Source organism: Eschrichtius robustus, chromosome 6 (assembly GCF_028021215.1).
Source record: "Eschrichtius robustus isolate mEscRob2 chromosome 6, mEscRob2.pri, whole genome shotgun sequence".
NCBI classification, from domain to species: Eukaryota; Metazoa; Chordata; class Mammalia; order Artiodactyla; family Eschrichtiidae; genus Eschrichtius; species Eschrichtius robustus.
Window position 1 is genome coordinate 136,075,138 of NC_090829.1, and position 22,411 is coordinate 136,097,548.

General features: G+C 38.8%; 1 protein-coding gene across 3 annotated transcripts in view; it reads left to right on the forward strand.

Moving 5' to 3' along the window:
- ITSN1 (intersectin 1) overlaps positions 1–22,411 on the forward strand; it is a 221,103-nt gene that overhangs the window by 69,523 nt on the left and 129,169 nt on the right. For all 3 annotated transcript variants that reach the window (XM_068547009.1, XM_068547010.1, XM_068547011.1), the window contains 4 exons: positions 6,296–6,456; positions 15,747–15,926; positions 17,412–17,508; positions 20,957–21,057. In XM_068547009.1, coding sequence (XP_068403110.1) covers positions 6,296–6,456; positions 15,747–15,926; positions 17,412–17,508; positions 20,957–21,057 — 539 coding nt within the window. The remainder of the gene's footprint in view (positions 1–6,295; positions 6,457–15,746; positions 15,927–17,411; positions 17,509–20,956; positions 21,058–22,411) is intronic.

The following is a 22,411-nucleotide window of genomic DNA, read 5'->3' on the forward strand; positions in this document are numbered from 1 at the left end:
TGAGTAGAGTTCCCCGTGCTATACAGTAGGTCCTTATTAGTTATCTATTTTATAGGTAGTAGTGTGTACATGTCAATTCCAGTCTCCCAATTTATCCCCTCCTCCTTGGTTTATATGTTTTTGTTTTTATTTAGTTTAGGGATCTGCTCTCATCTTTGTGAACTTAATTTTATGTTTTGAATATGTAACACATTAACAAGATTCCAAAAGCTAAACTGTACAAAAGTGTGAACTCAGAGAAGTGTCACTCGCTGTCCTATTGTTTCATCCCATTCCCACTTATTTTATTAGCTTCTTATTATCCTTTCTTTGTTTATTTCTGTGGGAAAAAGGCATGTCCATAATATGTGTGCAAATTTATATTTAAATTATTTCCTCTTCCTACTTTGAAAGTAACCTCCTATAAATGTTCTTTTGTTCTTTGCTTTTCTCACTTAACAATGTATCCTAGAAATCACTCATAACATTCCATAGAGATCTTCCTCATTTTCTTTTTACAGTTATATAATACTTATTGTTGAAGATATACCATAGTTTATTCAACTAATTTCCTGTGTTTTCTGCATTTCGGTTATTTCTAATATTTTACAATTACAGATAATGCAGCAAAGAATGAGTTAAAGCATGTGTTTTTGTATGGTTGGAAGTGTATCTTCAGGGTGAATTCCTAGGATTGAATCACTGTGTCAAAGAGTAAATGCATATGTAGTTCTGTAGGTGTGGCCAGATTTTCCTACACTTGGAGTTGAAGCACTTTTTCCCACTGACAGTATATAAGAGCGCTATGTGGTTTATTTGTACAAATCAGACAGAAAACTTACCCTTAGTATTCAGCATACTTGTGGACCTTTCCTCATCCCAGCCATGCCTGCTGTTAATATATAGATTTTTTTTAAAATTTTATTTATTTTTGGCTGCATTGGGTCTTCATAGCTGCGTGTGGGCTTTCTCTAGTTGCGGCGAGCAGGGGCTACTCTTCATTGCAGTGCACAGGCTTCTCATTGCGGTGGCTTCTCTTGCTGAAGAGCACAGGCTTTAGGTGTGCAGGCTTCAGTAGTTGTGGCGCATGGGCTCAGTAGTTGTGGCTCACGGGCTCTAGAGTGCAGGCTCAGTAGTTGTGGCACACGGGCTTAGTTGCTCCGAGGCATGTGGGATCTTCCCAGAACAGGGCTTGATCCTGTGTCCCCTGCATTGGCAGGTGGATTCTTAACTGCTGCACCACCAGGGCAGTCCTTATATACAGATTTTAATATCAGACTAAACATCGTTTGTTTTTTTTTGTTTTTTTTGTTTTTTTTAAAAATTTTATTTATTTATTTATTTATTTGGCTGTGTTGGGGTATTCGTTTCTGTGCGAGGGCTTTCTCTAGTTGCGGCGAGCGGGGGCCACTCTTCATCACCGTGTGCAGGCTTCTCACTGTCGCGGCCTCTCTTGTTGCGGAGCACAAGCCCCAGACGCGCAGGCTCAGTAGTTGTGGTTCATGGGCCCAGTTGCTCCACGGCATGTGGGATCTTCCCAGACCAGGGCTCGAACCTGTGTCCCCTGCATTGGCAGGCAGATTCTCCACCACTGCGCCACCAGGGAAGCCCCCAGACTAAACATTGTATTTAAGATCAGTTTGTTTTCAGGAGTCATAAATAGCTATTGTTTGTCTTATTTTTTATTAAAAATACTTTTTATCATACTTTCTTTTTAACTTTGGAAGTTTTGTGAATTTAATTTCAGGATCCTCAGACTTTTAGTTAGTCTTTTGGGGAGATTATTAGAAATGAGTAAACTGGACTTCCCTGGTGGCGCAGGGGTTAAGAATCCGCCTGCCAATGCAGGGGACACAGGTTCGAGCCCTGGTCTGGGAAGATCCCATATACTGCGGAGCAACTAAGCCCGTGCACCACAACTACTGAGCCTGTGCTCTAGAGCCCGCGAGCAACCACTACTGAGCCCATGTGCCACAACTACTGAAGCCCGCACGCCTAAGAGCCCATGCTCCACAACAAGAGAAGCCACCGCAATGAGAAACCCGCGCACCGCAACAAAGAGTAGCCCCCGCTCGCCGCAACTAGAGAAAGTCCGTGCGCAGCAACGGAGACCCAACGCAGCCAAAAATAAATAAATAAATAAAATAAATTTTAAAAAAACTTTCATTAAAAAAAAAAAGAAATGAGTCAACTGAGAAATAACTATAAATAAGAGATGAACTGGACAGCAGAGCTGAAATCATATTTTGCAGAGAAGATTTGAGAAATCGAATTCCAAATCTATTCCAGTATATTAGGAGGGGGTGAGGAGAGTTGAGCTTTGTAGGAGTAACTGCTATAGTTCTAAAAGACCTTTGAGTTTTTACTACAAAGGAGTCCCAACAGTTATATTCTGTTAGTTGAGCAAAAGAATTTATTTTAAAAGGTCACACAAAATTGTCAAAAAAGTTTTGGAATTTTGATGGATGTCTAGAACCTGAGCATTATGTGTTTCCTCTCCTCTCCTTTTGAGGCTTCTCCTAATTAAACCATTACTAGAAAGTCTCTTCTCTCATAACCCACTCATTATCCCACACTGGATATTTTTGTTTCTCTCTAGAAAACATATTTTGGGGACAGTAGTGTGGGGAATAGGGAATGGGAATCTATCTGCCTGATTTTTTTTTTTTTAAGTATGCATGTCAGTGTTGATTGTTGGGAGCTTTTATTTTATCCATGAAAACCATTTGAAGTAGCTGAATATCTTTTTAAAAATATTTGGGGGACGTCCCTGGCGGTCCAGTGGTTAAGACTTGGTGCTTCCACTGCAGGGGGCACGGATTCGATCCCTGGTTGGGGAACTAAGATCTCGCATGCTGCGTGGTGACGCAAAAAAAAAAAAAAATTTGGTAAAAGAAAGAAAGCTCACCATTTCATTTTATTGATTTAGCTTCCTTTATAAAACCGGAAAAAACAGTACAAAAATAAAGCAGCCAGAGACCAGTCTCAATTATGATCGTAGACACAGAAAATCAAAACAAAATCTTAGCAAATAGAATTCCACAATGTACAAAAACTATGACCAACTTGAGTTTATGCCAGGGGTGCAAGATTGGTTCAGAATCAAGGAATTCCCTCAACATTATTATATCAGGAGCTAAAAGGAAAAAGAAAATGTGCGATCAGATCAGCAGATGCTGACTAAGCATTTGATAATAATAAGTATAGTAACCATTTCTAATAAGTAGAAAAGGGAACTGCTTAAATATGTCATTACTTTTTAAAAATCAGTACCAAATATTATTCTAAACAATGAAACACTGTAGTCATTTTTTTTTTAAAGCCATTAAATTTAAACTCAAAACCAACCAGGGATGCTCACTTAGTAATGTCATAGAGGCAGTAAGACCAATAAGAAAGAGGAATGGTGGGGACTTCTTCCCTGGTGGCACAGTGGTTAAGACTCTGAGCTCCCAATGTAGGGGGCCCAGGTTTGATCCCTGGTCAGGGAACTAGATCCCACGTGCCGCAACTAAGACCCGGCGCAACTAAATAAATAGAAGTAAATAAATATTTATTTATTTACCAAAAAAAGGAGGAATGGTATAAATATTGGAAATGAAAGTTAACTCTCTTTTTTGCTAGTTATGTGATTGTGTAAGATTCACAGAAGTTTGGTAAGATGGCTCAATACACCCAGCATAAATGATTATTAAAAGCAAAATTCTTCTCTATGCTTGAAATAAGCACCTAAATATGGAAATGGGGGACATGTTCTATTTAAAAGAGTGACAGAAATGATAAAATTCCTAAGAACACATTTAACAAGAAAAGTAGTTACTTATATGAAGGAAGTGATATAATCTTATTAAAGGAAATATTAGTAGAACTGAACATACTATTTTCTTTGAACAAACTATCATAAAAATGTCAGTTCTCTAAAAATTCATGTATCTAATGCAGTTCCATCTTGATTTTCATTAGAGTTGTTTGTAGAATAGATAAATTAAAAGTTCATAGGGAAAAAGAAATGTCTGTGAATGGCCAAACAAGTTTTTTTTTTTTTAGTTTTTATTGGAGTATATTTGATTTACAATGTTGTGTTGGTTTCAGGTGTACAGCAAAGTGAATCAGTTATACATATAAATATATCCACTCTTTTTTAGATTCTTTCCCCATATAGGTCATTACAGAGTATTGAGTAGAGTTCCTGCGCTATACAGTAGGTCCTTATTAGTTATCTGTTTTATATATAGTAGTATATATGTGTCAATTCCAATCTTCCAATTTATTCCCCCCCCCCCCGCCCTTACGCCCTGGTAACCATAATTTTGTTTTCTACATCTGTGACTCTATTTCTGTTTTGTAGATAAGTTCATTTGTACCCTTTTTTTAGATTCCACATATAAGCAATATCACATGGTATTTGTCTTTCTCTGTCTGACTTACTTTACTCAGTATGACAATCTCTAGGGCCATCCAACAAGATTTTTTTAAAAAAGCCTTACCAGATACCAGAACATACCATAGAGTCAGTGGGATCAGATTCTTGTCACATTGACCTGGGAATTGTTCAGTCAGAGTAGATAATCCAGAAATAGATCTCATTTCATATGGACATTTACTAAACCACAAAAATATTTTTTTTTGCTTCAATGAGAAGAGGATGGATTGGTTAATAAACATTGCTGGGAACCCTAGGTATCCACCTGAAGGAAATCTGGTTGAACCCTGGGGTAACATACCACACACATATATGCAATTACAATTGGTTTAAAGATTGAAATGTAATAAAGTAATACCATCTTAGAAAAGAAAGCTATGTGATAAAAGAAATATTTTACACATATAAAACTGTAGAATTTCTGTATGCTAAAGATATTACACACAAAATGGACAAGTTTTAAAAAATCTTTCGACAACTGACAGATAAACAGTTGATATGTAATATACAATGAGCGCTTTTAAACTGACAAGGAAAAGACATGCAGTCCATCAGAAAACTTGGCAAAGGATGTGAATGAGCAATTCATGGAAGCACGAGTCCAAATGCACAAGAAACATGGCAAGCGATGCGCAAGGCTACTAGAAGTGAGTGAAATTCACACTCCACTGGTGTGGTTTGCTGAAGGCGGTCATCGACCACAGGAGGCCTGGGGCACTCCTATCTGAGGCAGAAGGGTGGTTTTTGTAGCCATGGGGTTCCCTTTATGACTTTATGACCTTCAAAATTTTTCCTGAAGAACAGTGTTGACTTTTACAATTCTTAACATTTTTAAAGATTTTTAATCTTTGTTGTATTATTATACTTTTTATTGTGCTTCATGTTTTCTTACTTTGAGTTAACTCTAGAAATGTAGGGTTATTTTCTATGTAGCTTAATTTTCTTTTGCGAACACTATCTGTATGTGGCTCATTTAAAACATGGCCAATGATGGCATTGTAATTGGAGTAGCTGGTCTTAACATTTGAAGTTTCAAATAAAACTTTTCTTAAGAAAGGTTTAAAAAATAAATCCTTATGCCCTTAAAATCTAGACTTCAACAAATGAAATCTGAATGAACATTTTTTGTGCAGAAGAGGTTAAATCATGAATATGCAGTTTCAGTTAGCAAAAATGTAGTTTCCAGTTGCAAGCACAAACCCCTTTCTTTTTCTTACTCTTATTTGAGAGAAATGCTTTACATAATAGCTCATTGGAAGTTGACATGACCATTTGTTTGAGTACCACTTTCAAATAGTAAGTGCATTTGTAAGGTCATTTAATGAATTTCCAGAGCTTTGAAAGTATGCTAGTATTAATAGTATAGTAGAGCATAGTATGTCACATCCCCATGGTGAGGTTTGTAGAACCCCACAGAGGAGTTGATGCAATCTAATCAAGTATCTAGAAATAAACTCTGTTTCTAAGTACTTTTTTCCTCCTAATAGCTTTATTGTCACATAATTCACATAACAGAAGTCAGTTTTAAAGTGTATAGTTCATTGGTTTTTAGTCTTTCCAGAATTGTGCAACCATCACCACCACCCAGTTTAGAACATTTTTATCACTCCAAAAAGAAACCCCATTTGATGTCCATGGTATATATCCTGACATTCAGACTGAAAATTACCTTGTGTATCATAAAAGTAGAGAGTAACACAATAAAACATATTTCATATTTATATAAAACCTTGTCCGTTTTTCCCTACAGCTTGGTAAACAAGTTTTGTTTTGTTTCGTTTTCCCCGGGACCAAGGGAGCCGATTATTTAGTTTTTGTGTGGGTGGGAGTGGTGGTTTGGGAAAGGTTCTTTTAAGGTCACAGTCATTCTAAGCCCATGCTGTTGGTTTGCAGGGCGCTCGCTGATATGAATAATGATGGAAGAATGGATCCAGTGGAGTTTTCCATAGCTATGAAACTCATCAAACTGAAGCTACAAGGCTATCAGCTCCCCGCCGCACTTCCCCCTGTCATGAAACAGCAACCACTTGCTATTTCTAGTGCACCAGCCTTTGGTGAGTCTGAAAAGGAATTGGTTCCTATACTTCATTACATGTTTTTAAAATAAATATTTCCCTTCTCCCACCCTCCCCTCTCAGTTTGTAGCACTGTGAAATTCTAGGAGGCATTCTGTCTGAAAAATGATGGCCCTGTGCAAAAAGATAATGATGGAAGGGAAGAAGCATGGTCACATTCTAACCCTGGGATGAGAGTAATCAAAATGAAAGCAAATAAATAAATTTCACAGCTTACATCTCAACCAATACAAAGGCCTGGGATGAATAATAAAAATAACCTGAATTGGGGGCTAACTCCATACTGTACAATATATGAATTAATCATCCCACTGTAACAAGTTTGATATCTTTGAGTCATTGGCTTATGAGAAATTAGACTGAGATTTAATTTTGTACTTTATAAAAATGTGGAGTAAGTTCTAGTCATATAAATCTCATTGCAGGATGCATGTGTGTGTAATCTGTGAGGTGTCGTGGCCTCTGTTACGTTTCACAGGACTCAGCTATCCAGTTGATTTCTATAACAATGCAGAATAAAACTCAGGTCACTTTGAAATTAAGATTAATCTTTTTTTTTTTTTAAATATCTTTATTGGAGTATAATTGCTTTACAATGGTGTGTTAGTTTCTGCTTTATAACAAAGTGAATCAGCTATACATATACATACACATATATCCCCATATCTCCTCCCTCTTGCATCTCCCTCCCACCTGCATCTCCCTCCCACCCTCCCTATCCCACCCCTCTAGGTGGTTGCAAAGCACCGAGCTGATCTCCCTGTGCTATGCGGCTGCTTCCCACTAGCTATCTGTTTTGCGTTTGGTAGTATATATTAGTCCATGCCACTCTCTCACTTCGTCCCAGCTTACCCTTCCCCCTCCCCATGTCCTCAAGTCCATTCTCTGCATCTGTGTCTTTATTCCGGTCCTGCCCTTAGGTTCTTCATAACCTTTTGTTTTCTTTTAAGATTCCATATATATGTGTTAGCATACAGTATTTGTTTTTCTCTTTCTGACTTACTTCACTCTGTATGACAGACTCTAGATCCATCCACCTCACTACAGATAACTCGATTTCGTTTCTTTTTATGGCTGAGTAATATTCCATTGTGTATATATGTGCCACATCTTCTTTATCCATTCAAGATTAATCTTTTTTGATTCATTTAAAAACTAGCTCCCCTGCCTTTTTGTATTGGGGTGGGGGAGAGGATATCTATAAACTTCAGCCTCCAGTGACTCACATATGCCAAAGATTTTCAAGGAAATTCATATTATATATTTTTAAAATGATTTATGAACATTACCCACCAAAAGAAATAAATTTTTCCCTCTTGGGAAGATACCACCCATTACCCTCTAACCTGAGAATCAGAGCCCTAGATTCTACCTTTACTATTAAACTCAACCTTGAAATTGAGCTTGATTAACTTTTCTGTGTCTTAGTTTCTTCACTTTAATATAAAGTACAAAGTTTACCATATGTATTCATTCTCTCACCTTGTAGAAATGATCACTCTTAATTTAAATTTGGTTCTCACCCTTTAAAAAATTGTAGATGGAAAAGTGATTGAAAACAGTTTTGAGAAACAAACATGTTTTCCTCATAAAATATATTATAATCTGATTTTCCCGTCTTATTTTCTGGTGGGAAAAATTGGAGAAAATGTGTATTGTCTTGTGCCATTTTGTAACATGGCTTTCTCAGGAAAAAGACCACTTTCAATTGTAATATTTCCTCAGATAGTTCAGTATGGGTGTGAGGGCCATTATTAGTTCAGTATTGTGTTGATCCTATGTGATTTCTTAAAGGAGCTTATCAAACATTTTAAGGATTCTAAATGGAAAGAGAGAGGAAGAGACAGAGGGAGAGGGAGAGGGAGGAGACAGGAAAAAAAAAAAAAAAAGGATTCTAAATGGAAAACATGAATAAAACACTCTAAAGTATTAGCAATCTACCATACTTAGAGTCCTCAGTTTTCAGTTGCAATGGGCAAGTAGTCATTTAGGATTATAATTAACATAAGTTTCTTATTCTCTCACCTCCTTAGTACTATAGCCAAATACCATTTAATTTATAGAAAGCTTATCTTTATGGTTCTGTTTACTTGCTTTATTATACATCTGAAGGTAACACTTAAATTGGGCAAATACACCAAAGCTATAGGAATCTTTTCCTGGCTTTCAGTTTGTTGCCACCATTTTAGTCCTGCAGATGGTAAAGCATCTCCTATTGGCAAGGATTTCCCGGCGAGGTCCCAGCAATCCCGGTTAAGTGCAGTGTCTTCCTCCTTTGGAAGGTCTTTTTATGTATAAAGTAGGCTAATTGTGAGAACAGACAGAAGGTATTTGCAGGTTGCTTTACCAGCATGAATCTTGTTTTTCTGGCTTAAAATCTCAGAGACTGCTAAATTATTCTATAAGAAGGTAAGCTTTAATACAGAGATTAACCTCATAGTTGTTGAAGTGTCTTTAAAATTTCTATATAAGATGCAAACCTGTTTTGTTGCTGTAATGCTTATTTTTCTGTATTTGTTTACACATTAAATTGTTACAAAGCAACGACAACAACAACAAATGAAATCAAAGGTGCAGATTGTCAGGGAAAAAGGAACAAACCTGCAGTGTCCTGCTGCATCTTCTGTTTCTTTCTTGCTCTTATTGGATTCTTGACCTTTCACATTGTCATATACTTCCTTTTGAAAGGTTTTGTGTTTCCAGAACATCTTTGTGTTTCCTTGTGCTCCTTTTCTTTACGGCATTAAGAAATATGTATTTTATTCACAGTATTGAGGCAATTGGCCATATTCAGTTTTTTTTTTTTTTGGCCACGCCACGTAGCACATGGGATCTTAGTTCCCGGACCAGGGATCGAACCCTCACCCCCTGCATTGGAAGTGCCGAGTCTTAACCACTGGACTGCCAGGGAAGTCCTAAGTTATTTCTTAGAACAAAATGCCACAGGAAAAAAAAACCCATTATTATCCCAATTTAAAACATAATTCCATAAAAAGCTGTCTTTTAGTCAGATGTTTTTCTTGAAAATTAAATGGTAATTAGCTAAGATCACCAACAGTTCTGATTTCTTCTGTGTTCTCACCCTAGACTTTAATTATTTAGGTTGATTTAAAGATTACAGCAATCAGATCCAACATCTGATTCATGGGAAAGTTCTTAGACAGTTTAAACAAAACACAAAAATTGTGGATAGAGTTTCCTTCTCTCCTCTTCATCCTGATATATCTGATGACAGGGAGTAAAGTGAAGGAGGTTTGGGATGGGACAGTCAATAGTCATTCAGGTTGTCTCTGATACAATTAATGATAGGCTGAGATAAATGACTGCTATGCTTTTACTTAATAGGTTCACTATTAAAAACAAACAAACTATGCATTGCCTTTCTTTTGGTGAGGTTGAGCCGCAAGTCTGGATATTTTAAGGGGAAAGGTACAGGTTTTGGGTTAGGCAAGTAGGACCGTGATCCAAGAGAAGAAGGAAAACTCAAGAAGTCACGTGAGAGCAAAGGCTAGGAGGAGCAGAGGTGAGCGGCGCCATAGGCTCCAAGGGACCAGGGCCCCTGTTGGTCTTGTGCATCGTGTGTTCACGGTTCCTAGTCCTCAGTTAACCAGCTTATTTAAAAGTGGACGTTACTCTGAATCTCTGAAGGGCCCTGTAGCCAGCATTTGGTCGAAACCCAAAACAGCTAAAGGGTGTTTGGTTTTCTTTTGGCCTCCCTTCCGGGGCTGCAAGAAGAAACCTCGGAGTGGAGAAAGGGTCAGATAACCACAGGCATCCCATTGCCTCTTTTTCCCTCAAACCCGGGTGTCAGTAATTCTTCCTCTGACATGTAATATGTCTCCTCTTATTCCATCCTGCTATAGGAATTTCAACTCTAGGGTTATTGCCGATTTATTTTCAGGAGGGGTGGCCTCACTGCCCAGAGGGTTTTACAGTCAGCTGAGTAACCTGCCCCGGCCTCTAAGGGAAGCTGGGATTTCTTGGCTGCCCTCCTGCCAGTCAGACCTTAGCTCTTCCCCCCACCCCGGCTTCTCCACTGCTTTCCCTTCCCTCATTCTCGTCACGTCACCCTTCTCAGTAAACTGTTTTCAAGAAGATAAATCATGAGGGAATTATAGAAAATAAAGAGAAGTTAAAAGTACATGGTCTTAATCCGCTTTACCCAAGTTTACTCAAAGATCTGGCCTTTGTCAAGGTAATTTTTTTTTCTTATACTTCTTCTGGCTACTTGAGAACATAATTTATTACTATTATCATTATTTTCTAATTAATATTAGACATTATCTGACCATGGGTTTCCTAGCCCTGTGGTCTGTCTTTACATACAGTGTTTTATCCGGTCACAACAGTAATCCTAAAAGTGTGCAGAGATTATTGGCTCTCTTATACAAACGAGAGGCCTGAGATTCCAAGAAGTTGAACAGTTTGCTTGAGACCATGTTTCTGAAAGGGAGGCAGAGCCTGTTCAAACTCAGATTTCCTAAAAAGGCTCTTGGTTTCCTTATTTCCTTCTCTCTTCCCACCTTCCTTATCACCAAATCATGAGGGTGACATGGGGTGTCATCACTCTTCCAAGGTTAATGCAAATGTTAACACACTGTGGAACTAAGGCTGGCTAGGGGTTGAATAATCATTTTTGTTAAGAAGAGGAAAATGGGGTGCAGTGATATTGTGATTTGCCTAAGGGTACACCCAACTGTGTTTAAGGACATTCTGTGAGTAGGCCTCGTACCTTCTTCCTTCAGTGTATTTGCACACAGCATCATTCTTCTTTTACTCTGGACTCAACCGTTTCAGGGGGAGGTGGTTGTTTTTGTTTTTGCCAGAGTCCATGGTTTTATGGTTTTATTAAGTCAAACCAATCAATATTTTTAAGCCCTGATTGCGTGTCCTAGTTGCTGGGAAGATGGCGGTGAGCAAGACATCGTGGCTCCTGTTGCTATGGAGCTTGTTGACAAGTTGGGGGAAGCAAACAGATAGACAATTCCACAAAACGGGGTAATATGATAGAGACAAATAGGACCCGGTGGTTAGGGGAGAATTTTCCGAGGAGATAACTTTTGAGCTGACTTAGGCACGAGAGCCTCTCGAGGGGAGAAGACCCCCAGGCAAAAGCAACAGGTCCTAAGGCAAAGCTTGGTGTGTGGGAGGAACAAAAATGAGATACTTCAGTTGTAGCTGAAATAGCCTTAGGACTTAAGGTCAGGGAGGTAAGGCTGGAGCCAGGTGGTTTGGGGCCTGATAAAACCACTAAAGAGTTAGCATTTTTTTCTAAGTGCAGTTGAAAGCTTTTAAGCAGGGGTGTGCCATGGTTGATAGACACTTAGAAAAAAAAAATCTGTGTTATCTGAAGACTATTTTTATTTCTTTGTTATTTTTTGTTTGTTGTTTTGTCATTTGTGTTATCTGAAGACTGGATTGCAGGGGGACAAGAGTAAAATCAGGGAAATCAGTAAGGAGGCTTTTTCCATAGGCAAGAGATTATGGTAATTTAGATCTGGGTGGTGATAATAAATGTGGAAGATAGGGTAGAACTAGATTCACGATATCCTGTATTGTGGAGAAAAAAATAAATCAGATTTTGACCATTTTAAGTTTGAGGGGCCTCGTTGATTTCCAAGTCGAGATGCGAAGGAGGCAGGTGAATCTGTTTGTCTGCAACTCGGGAGGGATCCGTCAGTTCCCGGTGAGTTTGGGTGCGGATGGCATTGAAAGCCCCGGGGCTGGATACGGAATCTTAGAGAGAAGTGAGAAGATTTCAATCTTAAATGGAACCAGAGGATATAAAATGGAGAATCTCATGCGTGGGTCCTCAGGAAAATGAAACTTAAGGACCAAGGGACTGGTCAGGCATTTACAGAAAATCGAAACTGATCCCTTGACTAATGAACATCCTGCAAGAGTCTCTTCTCCTCCTCAAGCCAATGAACTTGCTCCTAGGACTCTAACTGAATTCCCTCCTCTTTGTGATCCTTGCCCATAAATCCAGCCCACCCCAAAGCCTCAAAGGACTCACTTGTAGCTTGCTGTAGTTGGCGTGTCCAGAATTGCAATTCTTGGGACTTCCCTGGTGGTCCAATGGTTAAGATTACACGCTTCCAACGCAGGGGGCGCAGGGTCGATCCCTGGTTGGGGAACTAAGATCCCACATGCCGCGCGGCGCACCCCCCCCCCCCCAAAAAAAAAGGCATATCAGAATTGCAGTTCTTCTGCTATTCCTGCATAAACTCAACTTCTGGTAATTCAAGTTTGCTTCAGTTTTCCTCTTTACTTAGGTTGACGAAGGGTAGCTTTAGAGTAGGCGGAAGACCTAGGACCAGGCCTTGGCGGTCTGTGACATTTAAAGCTCTAGTGAAAGGGAAGAAGCCAGAAACAGAGTGAAGTGGGAGGAAGTTGGTGTCCTAGTAGCCAAGGAAAAGTGTTTCGGGGGGGAGTGCCCCATTGTTCAAGTTGCTTCTGAGGAACTGAGTAAGAATAGGACAGAAAAGTGATTGGATTTGGCAAGACGAGCTTGGACCTCACCTTGACGAACCGTTTCCTTGGAGTGGTAGGGACGGGAGCCTGCTGGAGGCTTGGAAGAGGGGAGGGTTTAAGTGTAAGGAGGAGTACGTCAGCTGAAGAATGGTGTGTTTATGGGGGGAAGTGCCCCCGTCAGTGGTTGAGGAGAGAGGGTAAAACTTCAAGAATTGAGACTTAGCCCCGTCAAGAGGGATGGCATCTAAAACATAGCCTCTGGTAGGTGAGTTTATTTAGAAGTATTCAGAAAACACTCATTCATTCAGAAGAGGCAGTCAGTTGGTAAAAGGATGATAGTCTTTGCAGTGGCAATTTAGGAGCTGAGTAGGTAACTTAAAATGGAAAAATTATGATGTTAGAGAATAAGAATAAGAAGACCTGCAAGATCTGGTCCCTGTGAATGCTCAGCACTGGCCCAACAAGGCTGCCTTTGGGGACAGGATCTCACACTGAGGAGAAGTGACTGGGAGTGGAATACAAATTAAGCAGGGCACCGACACAGAGACAGAAGGAGGAGAAAGTCCAGGCCAAAGTGGGGGAGGAGAATGAGCCTGGAAATCCCAGGAATCAAGGCTCATATCAAAACGAGCATCAGGCAGTATCAGGCAAGGTCAAATCCCACACAAGGTTATTATTAGAAAAAAGAGGATGAAGAGCCGAGTAACACCCCTGTGGACAATGACAGCACATCCGTAACCTACTATTTCAAAACAAGCTGAAAGGTACTAAGAAAATGATGCGAGTCATGAAATACTAACATAGATCAGAATTTTAAAGCCCCAGAAATCAGGTGACCACTCAGGAAAGAATGAGACATAAAAGAAAAAGTCATTTCAGAAATGAAGAGTGAGCCAGAAGCAACACAAGAGAGACTGTCTGAAAGGAAATAGAAGGTAAAAAGGGGAAGATTTCAAACTTTAAAAGGAAATGAAAAAAGATACAGAGAATTTGAGGAAAAGCAGCAAATGTTGAAGGCAAAGAGAATTGAGTAGGTTAGCTGGGGTCTCTGAAGAAGAAAACCAAAGCAAGGGAACAGAACAAATGGCAAAAACTAGTTCAAGATGGCTTTCTTGACATAAACGGTTTGAAGCTAAATTTGAACAAATATATATAGTACGTGCCCGAGAAGATCGACCTGGAAAGATCAACACTAACATACATTCTAGTAAGACAAAAAATCATTTGGGCCCAAAGAAAAAGAAAACACATGGCTGATGAGAAAGAAAATTAGAATATCTTCGGACTTTTCTGCAGCAGTGCTTCATGCCAGAAGGAAATGGAGTGACATATTTAGGATTCTCAAGGAAAGAATCAGCCAAGAATTCTGTGTCCAGAAAAACCACACCAACCAATTTTCCAACTCTCCGGACACTAACTTTATATCTTATAATTAAATTCAATTCTGACGCTGACTCTGGTCGTTAGCGTCAGATTCCGCAGGTTTAAGGGTTCGGTCCCACAAGACTGCCCTCACTTCCGACTTGAGTCACAAGTAATGGGCCACAGGGTACCCATGCTCCGTCTGACTGGACTACAAAATCAGAGGCTCCCACAAACTTTTCTCCTCTTTTCTGTAATTTGCTAGAACAGCTCACCAAACTTAGGGGAACGTTTACTTACATTCGCCGGTTTGTTATAAAGCATATTATAAAGGATACAGATGAACAGGCAGATGGAGAGGTGCATAGTGTAAGGTCCGGACGGGTCCTGAGTGCAGGAGCTTCTGTCCCCGTGGAGTTGGGGAGCGCCACCCTCCCAGCACGTGGATTTGTTCACCAGCCTAGAAGCTCTCCAAACCTTGGCATGTAGGAGTTGTTATGGAGGTTTCATTCTGCAGGCATAATTGATTAAATCGGGAGCACTTGATTAGCTCAGTCTCTGGCCCCTCTGCCTTCCCCTGAGGTCTGTGTGGAGGTGGGAGTTGGGTGGGGCTGAAAGTTCCAACCCTCTAATCATGCCGTGATCTTTCCCGTGACTAGCTCCCATCCTGCAGCTATTTAGGGGTCCCCAGCCATCATTCACCGCATCAAACACACAGAGATACTCTTACCACTCTAGAGATTCCAAGGATCTTAAAAGCTCTGTGTCAGGAACCAGGGACTGAGACCAAATATTTTGGCAAAAGTTGTTCCTATCAGTCAGGAAATTAAAAGGGTTTTAGGAGCTCTGCCAGGAATCAAGACCTGGGGACAAAAACCAGATATGTATTTCTTATTAAATCACAAGTTAGGGTAGAGGAACTAAAAGAATAGAAACATCTATTTTAGTTTCTATCGTTTCTTCATTTTTTGGTTAGAATACTTCTATAAAGAGAAACTTTCTCATCAAATATTTGATTACTCTGAGGTTCAGTATATAAAAGAAAGGCAGGATAAATGTTTATTTTCTGCCTTTATTTACTAGTTTTCAAAATAAATTGATTGCCTGTGGTGACCAATTAGGATTAAAAAAAAATCATTGTGAATTTATGAATTGATTTCTCTTTGGTGGCTTTCAGTCCACTGCAGTTATTATTCTTATTGATCCTCAACTTCGGCCAGTAGATCCTTCTTTAAGTTGGGTCTTGAGCCCTTTTGATATGATCCTTGACAATTTTTACTACTCTTCAGAATGATTAATCTGAATTCATATTTTAAATGGAACTATATTACAACTGGAAAGGGATTTTCTTCTCCATGCAGTCCTGGATTAATTATCATTGAATGCTGAAATGTGGTTCCATGTGAATTTTGTTGGGATTTTTCCCTTCATAGGTATGGGAGGTATCACCAGCATGCCACCGCTGACCGCTGTTGCTCCAGTGCCAATGGGTTCCATTCCCGTTGTCGGAATGTCTCCCCCGCTAGTATCCTCTGTTCCTGCAACAGGAGTGCCTCCTCTGGCTAACGGGACGCCCCCTGTCATACAGCCTCTGCCTGCATTCGCTCATCCTGGTACGTGACCTGCTGAAGCCACAGGCTGAACTTTTACCTGTATTTTAGTCTTCATTCTCCTTAAGTTTTCTGTCTTCACGTTCTGATTATATTTAAATGGTATTTTATTCCAGAAGAAATCATCTTCATTTTTTCTTTTGTTTCATTTAATGTCTCATTTTGGGGATGAGCTAGGCTAGAGAGAGGGAAAGGAGAATGAAATTATGAAGCTTTGGGTGCCATTGTGCACAGAGGTGAACTCAACAGCTAAAACCAAGAGTATAATTTCCTTTCAAGGGCTTGATGAGAGCAGCTCAAGTTTGAACAGTATTTGAACACTTTTTATTTCCATGTATCAGTTACTACTTTTCTTCAGCTGCCATGAATTGCTAATAAACAAGCCAATCCCTTAGGAGTAGAATTGTGTGGGAGGAAAAAAAAGAACATTGCCTTTCTTTTTTTTGAGGAGGTGGAGTGAATCAGGCATAGAGGGGGAAGGAAGTCTATTGAATGGCTAAATATATTAAGGTTATAGTATTACATGCTTGCTTAATTGAGACTTTATTCAAAGTCTTTTTCCCTTTAGTTAAAGAAAAGCATAGTGTAGATGTAGATGGTCTTAGTCTAACAAATCAGAATGGATTCATATCAATATGGAAAGTTTTTTTTGTTTTTTAAGTACTTCGGATATGTCTGAATAAATTCGTAAGTGACTGACAGTGTGGGTTTGAGCCTTATATATGAATCTGCCTAGGCCCCTGCATTTATTACGTCTGTCAGGATGTGTCCCTAAGTTATAGCCACAGAATCCAAATCGACCTCTAGTTTTTAAGATGTTCTTTTCACGTGTAGTTTATCTTTCATAGGAGACCATGACTGCAGGTGTGATGGCAGCTGAGAAAATGCTTGTAATTATTTTTCCAGTAGTAGCAGTGAATCCACGCACTGTGTCTTGTTTTCTTTTGTGGCGAATGTTGCAAGACAGTAGGCAAGGTTGAAGGGAATGTTGGTTAAGGCTCAAAGTTTTTCTCCTGACACACAGCTAACCAGCCTGAATGAGACTCAAGACACAAAAGCTGGCCCTTCTGGCCTCACGTGTCATCTGGCCAAGACAAGTCTGTGACTTCTTGGCTCTTACATCTGGAACTAATACTTCAGCTCCTTCAGTGCAGTTAAGAATATGCCAGCTATCTATTTAAGCTGTTACTTCTTTAACTATTGGAACAGAGCCTATAAAATGTGATACTAAGTGTTTAATGAAGAGTCAGATTTTATGGATGTAAACATTACTACCTAGTAAGGTGCTTTTCTGAAGGAACTAGTAAAACATTTTTGGCTAGAGGGCAGGAAGCAAGGAGGGAATAACTTTTTGAGTCTGGAATGGTAAGAAGGGAGGAATAATTTCTGCCTCAGATTTGATGACTATACATTTTAATTTTTATAAATAGGGAAACGTTTCTTACTTTTGTAAAATTAAAATTATTCAACATTTATTTATCTTTTCAGCAGCCACATTGCCAAAGAGTTCTTCCTTTAGTAGATCTGGTCCAGGGTCACAGTTAAACACTAAATTACAGAAGGCACAATCATTTGACGTGGCTAGGTAAGTTTGCTTGTTTTTTTAAACGGGTGGTTTGGTTAAGCCATTATCTGATTGACTCATATATTTGAAAGTGAATTAGCTCGGTGTTCTTTTATTTGTCTTGTTTTAGTTTGCAGAATGCTAATAATTTTCTTAATTCTGGATAATGTTACTAGGTTTTATTATTTATTTGTTGTAAAGATGACAGAATCAAGAACACTACTTTTCCTTTGAAAGCTTTGCATGTTGATTTTTTTTAAAGAGGATGATAAATAGGTAGTAGTAAATGTTTAAAAAAATAGAACTCTAGGTATGAGGAAAAAAAGCACATTAACTATTTTGTGTCAGTCATTTAAAAGTTTATGTATAAAAAATACTGTATGAAAATTAGAGGCAAAACTGGCTCTAATTTTATCTCAGAGAATCTTATGGAGTCTGTGTGGATTGTTAGTAAAACTTCAGATCAGTTTTTATGAAATGAGTTATTCAGGTTATGGGACAGTTGTTATTAAATCAAATATGTGGCTCAATTTTGGGTACAGGTTGCATGACCTGTTTGCTTCTGTTTTGGCCAATCTTGGTTCATATTATCTTTCATATTTTTATTTTACCCATTTTTTCCCCTTGCATACTGCTGTACTAAAATAAAAAATTAAGTCTCTTGATAAGCTGTCTCAAAGCTTTCCAAATGAAAAGGAGATGTAAATGAAAATGATTCCATCTTTTCTTGTTTCAGTCCTCTTTAGGAATCTTTCCTAAGTGAATTGAGTCATTTTTCCTCTTCAGAGAAAAGAGCATGTTGAATATAATTCAATAATTCATTGCCTTTTAAAAAATAATATAAAGAAAATCCATAAACTGAAAGACACTGTGCCAAATGCTTTATGCACATTAACTCATTTAATGCTCACCTTCTTCCCCATAAGATGACTATGATTTTCTCTGTATTATAGATGAGGAGGAGCCTCAGAGACAGTAAGTGACTTGCCCAGGATAACTTAACTCCTAAGTGATAGGGCTGAGTTGAACTGAGATCTTTCTGATTTTAAGGCAGATGTTCTTAAAATTTGCCCTAAAAACTTCGGTTAATTGTGGTATTACAGGTATTTGTGTTCCATTTAATTAAGGTTTTACTCCTAGGATGCAGGAATATTTATTGAGTATCTGCTTTGACTCATTAATCCCATTTAACCTGCACAACCACCTGTAGGGTAGTAATTGGCTCAGAATTGTGAATGAAGAAACACCCAGAGAGGTTATATTTCTCACCCATAGTTTACAGCTTACTAAACAGCAGAGCTGAGATTTAAATTGAGATCATCTAATACTAAATTCCATGTTTTCTATTCTTTCTCCCATATCACGCTGAACTTTGAGTTTTCTCTGACTTTCCACAAGTGATTTTGAAATCTGTCTTAAAATTGACTTGTGACATTAAAATGAACAAACAGCCAGTATTAGCAACATTAATGCTATTAAAATGTTGGGTCTGCTCGCCCATGTGCAGTAAACCCAATCTACTGACACCAGGTTGTAAGGCGCCAGACAAGGAGTCCGGAGCAGCTAATGCTCAAAAAACCTGAGCTCCCCAATGGGTTTTAAGGGAGCATTTTTAAAGGCAAGATGAGGGAAGGGAGTCGCAGGATGTGTGATCAGCTGTGTACCATTCTCTGATTGGTTGATGGTGAGGTAACAGGGCAGTGCCACAGGGGTTAATGTTATCAATCCTTAGGCTCCAGCTTCCCTTTGGTGGAGCTTTAGCATCTGTAAAACAACTCAAGAATGTGCATCAGATACTGTTATCTAGGTACTTCAGGGAGGAACTAAAGATTCTGTGGCTGCCATATGGCTGACTGTTTACATTGTTACCAGTTCTCCTGGCCCAGTTGCTACTTTTGTCACTACACGTTCATGTACTTTCAATCATTAATTCTTGAGCCAGGCTTCTGTGACTCAGGGGAGGCCTGGGAGACTACAGCTTTTCTACAAACAAGAGATAGGCTGAGAAAAAAAAAATAGAGACAGGCAGAGGATGTGAGGGGAGGGGTCTGTCCCCAGAAGGCCCCATAGGGTCCTGCTCAGTTATAGAAACACTGGGGTTTTTTTGGTAGTTACCTTTCAATAATTTAAGTTTCTAGCAAGTTTTTATAATGTGGCATCTAACGTTTTGGTTAATGCATTTTTAGGCCTATTTAAATTCTCAGGAATTTGGCAGAAAACTATGATTGGATAAGTGTAATCTTGAACACCTTCTGTGTAAGACCCTACATTCCTGGGGTGCAGGAGAGATATAATTAGCTTCTTGACAAATAGGCAAGAGTTGGAATCTGCAAAATATTAGTTTAAAATGAGAGAGTTGTTGCAGAAGTATGCACAGCAGATTAGAACTTGGTAAATGTTTTTATTAAGAAGTTTATAAAAATTGAAAAGATAAATTTTTATAGGTACTTTTCAAGTGTTTGGGAGCTGTTTCTGTGCTTTGAGAAGTGTACATAGTAAGTATCAGTGCATAGGTAACATACATAAATGATGATTAAAAGGTCCAGTTCATGATTAAAATTTCACTGTAATCTGTGAGAAATAGGTATTTTTGTTGAAATGAAAGGAAATTGCAAATGGGGCATTAGTTGTAATCTGTCCTGGAAGTGGAGTGCCATTTTTACTGCCAGCTCAGCCATCGTGTTTAAATTGCCCAGTTGAAACATCTGGCTCTCAACAAGCCATGGGTACCAACCAGTATGATAACTGTGTGGGAACTAATCTGAGGAACTGATCACCAAGGAGGTCTACACCCGAACTGGCTGCCAGCAAGGGGTTTCCTGAGGTCAGCTGCACATTGGCAAGGAAAGGTCAGCACTGGATCGCAGCCAGAAGCAGAGCTCCTTCCCATACTGCACTGCTGATTTGCCAACCACCCTGGGAATGTTCTCTTCTCTCTGGGAAACTCCATTTTGGGCATTTAAGTTCTCAGAATGAAATAACTTCCTTTCATTAAGAAATACATTCTGTATTTTGGTGTAAAGAAAGTTAAACATTTTAAAGAATTAATACCTTTAAAAGTAGTTATTTGTTTTCTATCAGCATTGCTTTTTAAACCTAAAGAGGACTGTTCTAGAAGTTTAGAGAAGTCTGGTCATTACTGTATCACCTCCGTTCCGAGGACATTTTCCATTCTTTTGTAGAACCTTTAAATTAGTAAATTGTCCATATAACTTGAACCAGCCACTTGGTCTGTCGTGTTTACCCTTGATTTGGAAAAAATAATGAGCTTATCTGGAGAGAAAGGTTTATAACCTTAAAAAATGGAAAAAATCATTATAGAAAATTCAGAAATAGTGATTAGGAAGTGAATAAAATGTTAAATCTAGTTTTCTAGAGAAGTTCTTAGTTTACTGTTCTTAGGGAACTTAAGTGTGCTATTCCTCACTATTAATCCTTTTTTCCTCTCCTTCCTCTCTTTGCCCCACAGTGTTCCTCCGGCAGCTGAATGGGCTGTTCCTCAGCCATCCAGACTGAAATACAGACAGTTATTCAACAGTCACGACAAAACCATGAGTGGACACTTAACAGGTATTTACAAATAAGAATTAATTTAGTGAAACATGATCTTTGTTCTAAATGCACATTGTTTCTAGATGTAGGGCTGAAGATTTTCCAGATGTCTTCCTCTATTTACTGTACTTCTTTCTAAACAGGGTTTTCGTTGTTCCTCTTACAGTTCTCATCTACTGATAAGGCCATAGTTATTTTATTCTCCAGTGCCTCAGGCTTTTGCTTCTTGGTAAACAGAACCTAGACCAAGGATCCCCCAGCACCCCAAATGCCACTGTTGTGCAAATCAACGCACTTGCAAAGAAGCACTGCTGTGGACAAAACCTGGTTCACATTCTGAAGTTCAACTTAGTAGATGAACTTGAAACCGTCTACTCAAACAATCAGTGTTTATGGCAGGACGCAGGGTGAAAGTAGTAAATGGTTGGGGAGTTTAGAACCTAGCTTTGCCACTAACCAGCTGGAGGTCACTTTACGTATTTGGATCTTATTTCTTCATGTATAAAAGGCCAGAGTTAAGGTATATGGTCTCTATGGATTTAAAAAAAGATTGTTGTCTACATTAGAAGGATTCAAAGGATTTTATGATACTATCCAGAAACCTTTCTAATAAGGGGTTAAACACTTAAAATTGATTAGAGAGTTATAAAGAAAAGCATAATTTTAATAAAGGAAAATAGAGATCTCCGATAACAAACATTAAGTGTAAAAAGGGGGAAAATGTAACTGCTCTTTAACAAACATGAAAGGAGGGGAGAATGGGGTCATTTTCCTGGGGTGGAGAAGCAGTGATATTCAGCAGAAAACATTTTAAATTTCTGATTCTTACTATCTTTTTTTTTTTTTCTATCACTTACAGTTGCAATTTTTACTTCCAAAAGAAAAATTCATCCTTGTTTAAAAATGTCAGGATTGGGTGAGACTTAGAAGGGTTCTGGTCTAACCTTGAACCCTATCCCAGTAAAGAATCTCAGCAGTCATTTCAAATAAGCGTATATTTGTATCTGAAAGGGCGAATTATAAGTATGCACAAATTCTCTGTATGCCTCTCTCACTCTGCTAAAGCAGTAGCTGTCACTTTTATACATAGCATGAAAAACCAGGCCAGCTTATGTGGGCACTGAAGGAATATTCAAAGATATAGTTTTAAGTATTGTTTAACATGATTTGACACCAGTGTGTCATAGAGACCCAGACCTTGTCAGTGAATCTGAAAACATTTTTCAAAGCACTTTTGGTGTTTGCTGGGAGTTACTTAAAATAGTATTCAGATGCGATGTTGATGCCGAAATTCTCTTTCCTTGGTAGGATGTGTTTTATGACCGAAGTATAGTATCAGGTAGAAGGTATATGACGCAGGAACTTAAATATT